The 13,609-nt window shown below is 37.1% G+C and overlaps 1 protein-coding gene across 2 annotated transcripts in view; it reads left to right on the forward strand.

The window, feature by feature from the left end:
• The window catches only part of NRG3 (neuregulin 3), an 898,610-nt gene that overhangs the window by 865,757 nt on the left and 19,244 nt on the right, over positions 1-13,609 (forward strand). For both annotated transcript variants that reach the window (XM_075072572.1, XM_075072573.1), the window contains exon 8: positions 10,171-10,341. In XM_075072572.1, coding sequence (XP_074928673.1) covers positions 10,171-10,341 — 171 coding nt within the window. The remainder of the gene's footprint in view (positions 1-10,170; positions 10,342-13,609) is intronic.

Genomic DNA, 13,609 nt, shown 5'->3' on the forward strand with positions numbered 1-13,609 from the left:
CCTAATTTACAGCAGCCTCTCCAGGCCTGCCTATGGGCTTCTCCTCATTTTTTAACAACTACTATTGCTCAAGATCTAGTTTATATAGATGGAACAAATGACCACTTTGCTACTCATGAGTCGAGAGTCTGATCCCCTTACCCTTGTTGAGCAGCAGCTGGTTCTGCAATTAATCCTACTGATTTCAGTTCATTGATTTAATTGGTATTAACTAAAGAGTATACTACTGTTAAATGCAAATTAGGAAGTCAGAAATCCACTGTAAAGTAATTATATTTTCCTATGAAGATGGCAAAATAGTACCCTGTGTTCTGGCATTTTTATTTATTTATTCATATTAGAACTGGAAAAAAAATTCTGGCAAAAGTAAGCTCTTTCTTTGTAGGTTCAGTAAACATTTCATATATCTGACCAACAGAAACTAGGCTGGCAACATCACTTATCTGTATTTTTAGCCTCTAGGGGGTTGTGCATGTGTGTAGTGTATGGTTCATGAGCAAAAGCTTAGTTATCATATTCAAATAACATATGAGTCCCAGGGCTAGACAGCTGGACCCCATGGATATAGGTTGGGTGCTGTAAAGGAGCTGTAACATATGCAAGAGGATGAGAGAAATGTATGGCCAGCTCTGGAAATGTGGCTAGATTACTGTCCCTTTGCATCACTCAAATTAAGAATCTGGCTAATGATGTTAGACATAACAGTTCAGCAGATAAATGCTAGGGGAAAACTTCATTACCCCTACTTGGATTAGACACAGTCCTGAAATTCTTTTGGTGCCCTGATGCTACCTCTAGCACAGTGGCTCTCAACCTTTCCAGATTACTGTGTCCCTTTCAGGAGTCTGATTTGGCTTGTGTACCCCCAAGTTTCACCTCATTTGAAAACTACTTGCTTGAAAAATCAAGCATAAAAATACAAAAGTCTCACAGCCCACTATTACTGAACACTTGCTTACTTTCTCATTTTTACCATATACTTGTAAAATAAATCAATTGGAAAATAAATATTGTACTTACATTTCTGTGTATACTATATAGAGCAGTATAAACAAGTCATTGTCTGTATGCAATTTTAGTTTGTACTGACTTTGCTAGTGGTTTTTATGTAGCCTGTTGTAAAACTAGGCAAATAACTAGATGAGTTGAGGTACTACCCCCTGAAAGACCTCTCCGTAATTCCCTACACATACTCCTGATTTAGAACCTCTGCTCTGGCAAAAACACAGGAGGAAAAAATGTTCTGATGCTTAAAATTTACCTCACTACAAATATTGTAAAGAAAGAAAAGAAAGGAAAAAACCCTGCTAAATACACATGAGCTTTTTGTTACAGTAATTTATCTGATTCTTCTATACCATGGCTCCTTGATATACTAAATCTCATTATAATCACACTGTTCTTTTCATAATATTCACACTTTTGTTTAGGTCCTAAGGATGCTGTTAATATTCTCTTAGTGGCAAATATTTTAAACACTGTTGTTATTATTGGCTGTTTGATTTCTGTGGCAAGCCCATTACGATATATACAAACCCCAATCTGAAGTAGAACTAGTGAGACATACAAATGCAAAACCAAGAATTTTAAATTGTCATGTTTACCAACAGACTGAAGTATGTTTTCTGTGTGGCTCAAAGGGAAATCAGATCACAGCTCATATTACTGTATATTTATTTATCTGTTGTATGCCTGAGTGAAGATTTATCCAAGTCTCTTCTTTGAGGGAACCATGTATAGCATAGACTAGTCTAGAGGCTGATTCACTCTGTATCATCATTCATAAACAGTCTCACAAAGGTCTTGTTGTACAATATTACATCATTGCACAATATTTATTCTGACAGACTCTCATGTTAGCAGATATAGGAGATTCTTAATGATTAAAATACTGAAAACTGATCTAAAGTACATCCCATTGATCAGAATAAATGTTAGCAGCAGATTGCCTAAACATACTAAGGCTAAAAAATTGTCAGTCTCTTAAGATATATCAGAAGACAGTGTCTGGCAAATAACTGTCATTGGGGCATATGTTTGGTCTTGCTGTCAACAGGCCAAGAAATGTGCATTTCAGTCTTAGATAGCAAAGTATGTATGTTTTTGTCAGTACACAGCATAGTATACTCCCTGTAGCAGTACTACTGAGCTATCAACCATGTAAAATAAATAAATATGCATAGCACAATCCAGCAAATTATGTAAAAATGTACAATTTTTGCAACTTGTCTTCTGAAAATAGATAGCTCAGGCTTACAATTGTGTGAGCTTTTCGTTTTTGCTACTTTAGTGCAGTGCTATTTAAATCTTTACCTTTCATTCCTAATTAACATTCCCTATCCCTATAGTGGTGTAGGAAATACTTTTTTTATATTGTAGAAATATCAGTTACTTGCAAACAGCAATTGTTTTTATAGAGAATTTTCAGGGTTGTGTCATCTTGTCATGCTTGCTTCTCTCTCTGTTTTTTGTTTTTTTCTCTTTCCCCACTTTCTTTTTTCTATTTTGTCATAGGGAAAGGGGAAAAAAATGAAAACAGAAAAAACAAAAATATTTCTTTTTCAGGTTCAGGAATAAAAACATGTTTTCAATAAAAGACCAATTTTCAGCGACCAAAAATTGTCTTCAGAAAATTTTGACCAGCTCTAATTTTAATGGTGGCCACTCTATTTGCATTTGAAAGTTGTTTTGTTCTGTTATTTTGTTCATAAATTTACTTTTATTTTTGCAAGTTCCCAAACAAGAGCAAACAAAGGCCTCTAAACTTAGCGGGGCTCCATTTCAGGCTTCTGTCAGTGCAGCTCTTCTTGCAGGTTTGGTACCAAAGAGTTTCACAAACCTCTTACAGGCAGTAACTCTGCTTTGTCCTGTAGTACTCTCCTCTTGAGCTGCTACTTTGGGTCTTACTCATGGAAGGCCAAAGAAACCAAGCAGAGAAGGCAGCCCTCATACATAAGTAACTGGTCTTGGACTACATCAGGAGTGTTAGAGCAGAAGATTCATCCTTCTTGTACCTACCTCATTCAGAGCTACTACTCAGGGCATGGGACTAGAGAAAGGGGGCTAGATGGGAAAGAATAAAGGCTGGAAGTGGAGGGAAAAGTTGTTGGGGAAACTAGAGAAAATGTGAGGTGGCGCAAAGGTAAGAGAAGACCAGTAGTATGCAAAGAAAAGTAACAAGAGCACTGGTAGACCCAGGAAATCAAAGTAGATCCCATGGGTCAGAGAGAGAAAATCGGGGGATCAGGAGAAGAGAAATAGAGATATTGGAGGATAAGGGTTGCAGGGGAGGAAAAAGTGAAATGGGGGCCAAGGAAAAGGATTGAGGGAAAGGGAAGCATGGCAACGATACTGCTAAAAAGCGGAATGGGAAATGAGACAGAAGAAAATAGGTCAGAATATTAATAAGCTGAGTAAACAATAGTCCAAAATGGAAAATGAAGTGAAGGAGAGCAAAGTATTACTGAGAGATGGAAGGAGAGAAAGAAGAGAGTAAAGAAATGTGGAAAGTAAACAAGAACACTCGTCCCTTTGCGCGCACACACATTTAAGAACAAAATGTTGTTTGTGCAGCTACATTTTGTTTGTGATGTGACAAAGAGAGTGAAGAGACTAGGATTCCTGGGATGTATGGGGACAAAAGGAGGGGCAGTTATGATTGTATATTGGGGGAATCAGAAGAACTAGAGCCAGATTGTTTTTCAGTGTGTCTGTACACTTAGTATTTCCATCAGGAAAAAAAATGCAGAAGGAAACTTGTCTTGTTCTCTTAAACAGCATCTGAATTCAATCCTGGAAGTGTATGAAGTATCCCTGTCTTACAGATTTTCTATCAGTTTATAAAGCACTTTAGGATCCATTGCACAGGTTGTGATTCTTTTCTGCACAGCTGTAATCAGGTGATCTGCTGAAAAAATCAGGATGTTGGAAATTCTAATGCCTTCCTATAGATCTCTGCAGTCAAATTAATTTTGCTGCTTCTGAGCCAGTATACCAGATAAATAGTTGGCAGTTTATGCCTGAATCACATTTGAGATGCTTAACTGCCTACTGCAATAAAGTACCCTTTGATTTTTATCTCAAGTTTTATCACTTAAATTGTGTCCCTCCTGTTAATGCTTTCCATGTTTCAGTAAACAAAGGTACTTCTGAATGTGCTTATCCATAATGAGATGTATAATCAGTTTTAGGTAACAAACTGCAAAAAAAAAAAAAAAAAAAAAGAGCAAGATGGTTCCTAGAATTATTGTAAATTCCGTGCAGTGAATTTTCCACATTATGCACAAGTTTAACTCTGCTGGGAGCTGTGCATGTGTAGTGAGAAGGCAATAAGCCACCTGCTGAGTATGGTTTGGTTCTATTCAGTTGTTTAACCTGGAGAAAATTTCTACACGAAACAATTTGCAAAAATGCATTGGTAATTCATCATTAAGGTTAGAGATGGTTGAACTGTTTCTTCTAAGACATTCTAAGACATTCATTGATCAGGGCTGTATCTCTTTCTGACTTGTGAATTGTCATAGCCCAGGCATTTTTTATATGGATTTGTTTATTAATCATAATTGATTAATAGTTTTTGTTTACTGACATACTAGGTTCATGTTTGAATATTTTATATTTTGCAATCGGTCTTTTTATTTTTCACCTAAGTCCCCTATGCATGTTTTCCCCCCTCTGATTGGATGATGTAACCTTTATTAATAGGATCAGTGCCTCAACAAATCTGACTGTCTTAGGGAGAAGAGCACTTTATAGGAGAAAGATAGCAGGAGATAGAGTCTTAGAAAAGTTTCCTAATTTATTTTGGACCAGATGGAATATTCTATCTAGATACATACATTCAGCCCAGCTATTAAAATAGTTTGATTCCCTCCTGTTTGAGGGAAAGACAAAAGACATAGGTCTGATTTATTGTTGGCTCTCTAGCAGATTTTACATATAAATTTATCTTGCCAAATTCTCACAAATCATTGTATTCATACATAGAGTGGCCAGGTGAGCAATTTCTGTGCAAATGTGTTTGTGCACATGCACTTGTTTTTGTATATTCATAATTGTCTGTGTTCACACAGTAAAAGCTTCTCATGCCTATGTTAGGAGTTACCACTAGCACTACTGACAATAAAGAGTTTTGACCTATAATTCAGTAAAGTTTAAGCTTTATGGATGTGCAAAATGTATTACAGGGGTAGGCAACCTATGACACGTGTGCCGAAGGCGGCACACAACTGTTTTTCAGTGGCACTCACACTGGCCGGGTCCTGGCCACCGGTCCGGGGGGTCTGTATTTTAATTTAATTTTAAATGAAGCTTCTTAAACATTTTTAAAACCTTTTTTACTTTACATTGAACCATAGTTTAGTTATATATTATAGACTTCTAGAAAGAGACCTTCTAAAAACATTAAAATGTATTACTGGCACGTGGAATCTTAAATTAGAGTGAATAAATGAAGGCTCGGCACACCGCTTCTGAAAGGTTGCCAACTCCTGATGTATTATATTGGTGGAGGTGTTTTTAGGACTGTTAGCAAGTTGTCACTGAACTGTTGTCAGTACCTAAAGAAATCAAGTGATGTACACATAAGTCTGCAACTTCTAGCCCGACCTACAGTAACAATGGGGCAGCTAACGTAAATAATTTTCTGCAAATATTTAATAGAATTTGTTAATACTTTTGCTTTTCCTGTATTCACATTCATTTTTTGTGTACATCCCATAAAGACTTGATCAATCAACTTTTACTGGCAAAAATGTTCGAGGAAAGAAAATTCCGCATGCACATTTGAAAACTTTCCTAGAAACAAAATGTTAATTTTTCATATGCAGGTCTTCGTGTGGAAAATCCTGCATTCTCACCCAATCAGAGAAGAGAAAAAATTCTATGTGACTTATGAGATCACTCACTACTAAGTGATACAGCCCCCACTTCAAATATCTGAGATCCGTTTGGAGATTAAAATATTCCATGCAGAGTTAAAAAAAAAATTGTGAACAAAGTAATATGCTTGTGGATATTTCACAAGCAGTAAAAGCTGAAGAGTTAATTTTCCACTGTGTATTATTCAGTCAACTGCTTCTTTTTAGACTCCCTCCTCGGAATCCAAACACAGATTGTTGATTATTTTGTGGTGTTATAAGGTGAACACATTTTCACAAAGGAGGAGGCTGAGATCATAAAACTGATTTCTCAGAGAATATATTTCAAGAGCTAAACCCCAGTCTTTAGAATCAAAAGTATAGTACTTCAACCTGCACAACATTCTTTTTAAAAAAAAAAAAAGTTTCTCTAGAGTTCTAAACAGTTAAGGAAAAATAAATTTAAAGAGGTCATTGAAAACCCCCTCACTATCGTTACAGGTTATTGATCTTTCCAATTAAAGTGTAGCAGAGTCTGGGATGGAGAACAATATAGAATGTTTGTGAAGAATAGGGACAGAGTACTTGAAGAGAAAACAGGACAGATGACTTTACGAGGCAACATCTGTTTTATTTCAGGGAGAAAAAGTTGATTTTGATAGTAAAGTGTATGGCCCAGGGAGTCTGTCCAAGATACTTAGTCCAGGTGGGAACTGCTTAGGAAGGAAGTGTGGCCCTAGAAACAAATAAAGATCACATTTCATACAAAATGAAGCCCTCTTTTAATCCAAGTACTGTAAAAGGAAGAACAAGCACATCAACAGTTGACTGGATTGCAACAGAGACTGGGTTTATGCATGTAATCAAAGGTAACCCTTCTTACAAATATATGCACACACAAAAACTACATTAAAGTATAATGATCCATCTAGCCCAATGATCCATCTAGCCCAGTATTCTGTTTTCCAACCATGGCCAATGCCAGATTCTTGAGAGGGAATGAATTGCCCTGTTATCCAGTCCCAGCTTCTGATTGTCAGAGGATTAGGGACACTGGAACATAGGGTTGCGTTTCTGACCATCTTTGCTAATAGCCATTGATGGACCTATTCTTCATTAATTTATGTAATTCTTTTTCAAAACCAGTTATGAATTTTGGCCTTCACAATATTCCCTGACAATGAGGTTCCACAGGTTGACTGTGCATTGTGTGAAGTAGTACTTCCTTCTGATTGTTTTAAACCTGTTGCCTATTAATATCATTGGGTATCCCCTGATTCTTCCTGTGATGCCTCCCCCTCAGGGTGCAACCTGGAACTGGGGTATCACTGAGCCCTCTGTCTCAGAAGCCTGGACTCCATTACACTGTTTTGCCTTGACAAGCTGCAGACCTCTCCCGGTCTTGCACTGACGCAAACTTTTACACAGGCAGGGACATACCCAGCTGCAACCACATGAAGGCTCCTCCACAGCCTAGGACCCTAAAGCTGTACTGTCTTGCTGTGGTCAAAAGCCTGACCAATATAAGTTTATTACCGAGTCTGCCCCTCCAAGTGGAGAGGACAATGCACCAGTTTTTGTTCCTGAGCAATTTTGTTCCCTAAGCAATTCTATCAAAACACACGGTTTTAGGTTAAAAAAAAAAAAAAAAAAAGAAAGAAAAGAAAAGAAAAAGTATTAACTACAGAAAAATAGCTTTTAAGTGATTATAAGCAGTGAGCCTGCAGATTAAAGCAGATTACCTAAGAAGAAGACAAAAACAATCTAAGCGTTATAAACTAGACAGGATTTGAATCAAGCAGTGTCTCAGCCTGTTAGCTAGTATAAGCGGGTTATTGCTTTTGCATATACAGGCAGGAATTCTTCTATCTCACTTGGTACCCTCCTTCCCCCAGTTCAGTCTTTGTTCCTCAGGTGTTATGTTGTAAGGGGAGTCAGGCCAATTGATGATATCACTTCCCCTTTTATCTCTTTTTCCAGTTTGCTGGAAAAATCTTTTGCTCTGACATGAGTCAAACAGTCTCCACTGGGTACATGCTATCTCTGAGAGGTTTCCATTGTACACAGTTCCTGGGGTAATCCTTGTGAGTGTTTTGTATGCTCCTCAATGAGCCATCATCATTTGGTCTTTTTATTATTGCACCTGAAAGGCTGCTTGTGGGTGTTCCCAACCTCACAACATGTTTCAGTGGCACATACACAGCAAAATTTCATAACTTCCTGTACAATGATAGCACCTACAAATTAACAGATTAAGACTTTTAAAATGATGTCTCACAAGGCATACTTTGTATAAAATGCATCATAATTACATTATAACCATATCACTATAGTGACTATGGGGTGCAGTGTGTCACATTTGTATTATGGGAAGTGAATGAATCACACTTCTTCCACATCATATCCATTTTCATATGCACTTTCTTCATCTCTATCCTATCCCCTTTATTCTCTTTTCCAAGATGAACAGTCCCAGTCTTTTTAATCTCTCCTCCTATGGAAGCTGTTCCATACGCCTAATCATTTTTGTTGCCCTCCTCTGTACCTTTCCCAATTCCAATATACTTTTTTTGAGATGGGGTGACTGCATGCAGTATTTAAGATGTGGGCATACCATGGATCTATATAGTGGTATTAATCTATTTTCTTACTTTTCCCTCCCTTTTTCTAATAGTTCCCAATATTCTATTAGATTTTTTGACTGTTATTGCGTGTTGAGCAGCTGTTTTCAGGGAACTATCCACAATGTCTTCAAAATCTCTTTCTTGAGTCATGACAACTGGTTTAGACTCCATCATTGTGCATGTATAGTAGGTATTATGTTTTTCAATGTGCATTGCTTTGCATTTATCAACATTGAATTTCATCTATTGCCCAGTCACCAAGTTTTGTGAGATTCTTTTGTAACTTTTTGCAGACATCTTTGGACTGCCTAATTATACTTTTACACTTAACTTGCCAGAGTTTATGCTCCTTTCTATTTTTTCAGGAGAATTTTCCATTCTTAAAGGATGCTTTTTTATCTCTAACTGCCTCTTTTACTCATCTGTTTAGCCATGGTGGTCTTCTTGCTGCTGTTTCTTTCTTGTAAATATTTAGTTATGATTTAAAAAAAAAAATCATGCAGCTTTCAGATACTTCACTCTTGTTCATTTTAATTACCTTTCTCATGTTTGTATAGTTCGCTTTTTTGAAGTTAAATGCTACTGTGGTGGGTTTCTTTGGTATTTCACCCCCTACAAGGATGTTAGTTTTAATTACTTTATAGTTGCTTGTGGGTTCCAGGTCTAGCTGCTCCAAGAAGCATTTGTTAATGCTAGCAATTTTATCTGTGTCCCATCCTGAGGTGACATATAGCAAGTCAATATGGAGATAGTTGGAATGCCCCATTATTATTGTAGCCTCTCTCATCTCCTTGAGCACAATCATCATCCTGATCAGGTGGTTGGTAGTGCATTTCTATTGCTGTACTCTTATTATTCAAGCATGGAACTTCTATCAATAGAGATTCTATGGTACTGATTGATTCATTTAAGATTTTTACTATATTTGACTCTATGCTTTATCATTAAGATTATGTCACAGACTAATAGATAATAAAGGAAATGCGCAGATGACATACTGCAGAAGAAGGATAGCTATGCACCTCTGTAACCAGTTAATGATAGAAATAGGTTATGATTCTGGCTTAATCATCTGTTTCCATTAGCAGCAACTGAATTCAACTCTAACGTAAAATAAATTTGTGGATTCCAGATCTCTTATGATTCCTGCAGTAAATGGAAATAATTCCTAGCTCCCTTAAAACATAAATATAATTTTCAAAAGGTGGTACTTTTCTGAAATATGTAAAAACATATTTTTAAATTACTCAAATTTCATGCAACCTTACCACAATAAAAAAGGTACAACTTATTGTTAATAAAAATGTACAGTGCAGGTTGATAAAGCAGTGTTAGTAGATATGCCTAAAACGTAAAGTCCAGATCAACAGCTAAGTACCAGGATGATGATGGTGATGATGATGATGATGATGGAATGGAAGAACATCTGACCAAATACAAGAGAATTTCCAATATACCTGTCATTTATTTCTATTCTTCCAGGAGAGAATGAAATTTAAATATGGAATAAAAAGCCAAGTAAGAATTACAGCATTATATTTCCATGGAGAACTACTGCTGACATCATAAACTACAGCAGCAAATGTATAATACTGCAGTCCATGTATTATTAATTATGTAATCTTCACTCTGTAAATGTATGTTGGGGGCTCTGGTAGTTTTTACTGTACTCTTGTTCTTGTCCCCAGAAGTCTCTCTTCGTGCTGCAGTCCAGGACAAAGAAGTGGAATGCTACACAAGAATGCTTTTCGGAAGACTCCACCCTTACCTCGGGGTAGGTTCAATGGAATTACAGGACCAGCATATCAACAGCTTGAAGAGTCAAGGATCACAGATCAGGACACAATACCTTGTCAAGGGTATGTAATAAAAACAACTGAAGCAAACAAGTGCATTATCAGCAGCAAAATAAAATAAATAAAAATCCCCTACCTAGAAAATCTGCTTTGCTATTAAAGTACTTGCTAGTTTTGAGACAATTATGCATCCAATGTATAATTGGAAAAGCAAAAATATATTTTCAGTGTATTGGCCTTTGAAGATATTATATTTTTATTTGGATGGCTGCTTTTTATTCTACTCCCTTCGAAGTCTGAAGATGAAATGATCAGCACAGACTGTAAGTGATTGCCTGCTTGTCATCTTTTACAGATATTGTTTTCCTCATTTACTCATATCATGATCTGTAATTTTAGTGAGTTGTACACAACATTGTCTTCACCACCAGTACTGGACAAATATGGGAAAAAAATTGTGCAAAGCTCATATTTTATTTACAATCACAAAATATGGTTTCTTAAATACATCTTCCCCGAATGTAAGATGACCTCATCAGTTGCCTTTGCCCTTTAAAATGCACAAAAAAGTTGGAGTTATTTTTCTTTTTTAAACTCATCTTCAGTCAAATATACCGCAATTGAATGCAAGTGCCACTTACTCTTAAGGCTTGACTTTCAGAAGTGCAGCTTCCTTTGAAGTCAGTTGGCGTTGCAGCTGCTGAGCACCTCTGGAAGCCAATCTCATAATATTTAAATATTCTAGAGTTTTCCAAAAGAACCTCCAGATCTTATACAAGTATATTTCTTGTTGAATGAGGAGGGAATGTCTGTGATGTAATCGCTCTGGGACTTATTTCACATAAACTATTAGAAATCAAGATTAACTGCACTGAAATCAATGGAGTTACACTGATATAAAATGGGTGTAAGTTAGAATAGAATCAGCTTCCAATATTTCCAAATTAACTGTGTGCAACATCTGAAATGAATAAAATAAACTGAAGAGACAAGATGGGCTTGTGTATATATTTATAGTTTTGAAGGTCAGATGCAACTGTTGTGCCCTTCTGCTTTGACCTTCTGGATAACACAAGCCACGGGCGTTTATTGGAATATATATATATATATTCCAATATATATATGGTTTTTTATACAGTGCTTTTCACCCCCAAAAGATTTCTGAGCACTTGACAGACTGCATTATGTATATGTAGCACTATAGACTTACCTTTGAGTTGGAGGCTACCATCTTAGTAGTATATGGTATACTGCATAGCAGGAGGAGAAGATGATATTTTCAAAATGGACACTTAGGCAAGCCACAGCTCTAATAAAAACCTGTATCAGATCTTTAATATCCCGGCAGTTCAGAGAGAAATCTATTCTGAGCCACATTCAGGTAATTTTATCACTAGGGTCTATTAAGAACAGTCAAACAGATTTATTTTAATTGTCTTTTGGGTTTTATTATTTTAATTTATTTTTTACCCAAGTCATTACAATAATCCCATTAAATTACTTAAGGGATTCATTGGCTAACAAATACAATATGCATTGTGAGGCAGTTTTATTGTACTACTTTAAAGTATAGCATATTTAAGGAGCAAAGAGTCCTGTGGCACCTTATAGACTAACAGAAGTTTTGGAGCATGAGCTTTCATGGGTGAATACCCAGTTCGTCGGATGCATGTAGTAGAAATTTCCAGGTTTTGGAACTTTCCCCTACATGCATCCGACGAAGTGGGTATTCACCCATGAAAGCTCATGCTCCAAAACGCCTGTTAGTCTATAAGGTGCCACAAGACTCTTTGCTGCTTTTACAGATCCAGACTAACATGGCTACCCCTCTGATACTTGACATATTTAAGTAGAATCAGTTTCCATAATTTATTAGGGCTTTCAAAGAAGGTTTGACAATGTTCCTCACTGGAGTCTGACAAAGAAATTAAGTTGTCAAGGAGCAAAGTATTGTCATGGTTCAAAAAAAAAAAAGGGGGGGGGGGGCTAAGACAGGAAGCAAAGTGTAGGAATAAATAGTCAGTTTTCATCATGACAAAAGTTTAACAGCGGGGTGCATCGAGGTTCCATACCAGTGATGTTTCAATATATTTATTAGAGTTCCATAAAGGGGAATGAGTAGTGAGGTACCAAAAGTTACAGATGCCAAAGTTATTTAAGTTAGTCAAGTTTAGAGACAACTGAGGGACTTCAAGGAATTAGACAAGCTAGGTGAATTGGCAACACAATGACAGATATGTAGAGTGACGATAAATAATAAAATTTGGAGGGATAAAATCTTGCGGAGTTCTAAATGAACTGTGTCCACGCAGGAAAGGGACCACTGTGGACAGCTCAATGTGCTACTTGCTAGTCAAAAAAAGCAAACATGAATGATGTTAGGATACAAAAGGAACAGTGTGGAGAATACAGAAATTATGAAGATAATATATAAATCATGTTTGGGCCTCTTCTAGAATGTGCTACACAGTACGGGTTAACCAATCTCAAAATAATATTTCAGAATTAGAGTGGTTCAAAAGACAGATGATGAAATTGATTAAGGGTATAGAAAATCTCTCAAATGAAGAGACACTGAAAAGACTGTGCTTGTCTGCTTTAGAAAGGAGACAGACAAATGAGGGCACAATAGAAGTATGTAAAATAATGATAGTTTAGAGAAGGTAGGTTGGGAGATTCTGCTGTACCTGTCTTATTACTCAAGAATGAGGGGACATTCAATGAAATTAAAAGGCATCAACTTCAAAAATTATAAAAGAGAGATTTTTTTTCAAACAATGCATAATTAGACCATAGAACTCACTGCCATTGGGTATTTCTGAGGCCAAGAACTTAGCAAGATTCAGAAAAGGAATGGATAGTTAGATGGATAACACAGATATAATAGTTAATGCTAACAACTTTGGAAGGATGTAAAAATCACATGGTCCAGGATGTAAACCAGTCTCTGATTATGAGGATGAGATCTTCCTGGGGAAAGATTATCACACATCTGTCTACTGCAGGAGATCCTACACCTTCTCTGAAGCAGTTGGTGCTGGCCATTGCAGAGACATGATACTGAATGTAGGCGTGTGGACTCACCCCTGTGGCGGCTCTTGCTGGTTGTCCTCAGGAATTAGCTCTTTTTCCAGCCAGGAGGACCCTCTGCAGGCTGGTGATTCGCCTGTCCTCTTGGCCCCTGTGTCCCTCCCTGGACCCCAGTGCCCTTTTAACTGGGGTGCTGCCCCCTAGCAGTACCCCACCAATCTGGGTCTCCCCTCCCTGGGGAACCCCCAACCCACTATCCCCACTTTGCCTCAGTTTTGGCTACTGCCCAGTCTCCATCTAG

Source organism: Chelonoidis abingdonii, chromosome 15 (genome assembly GCF_003597395.2).
Source record: "Chelonoidis abingdonii isolate Lonesome George chromosome 15, CheloAbing_2.0, whole genome shotgun sequence".
Lineage (NCBI taxonomy): Eukaryota > Metazoa > Chordata > Testudines > Testudinidae > Chelonoidis > Chelonoidis abingdonii.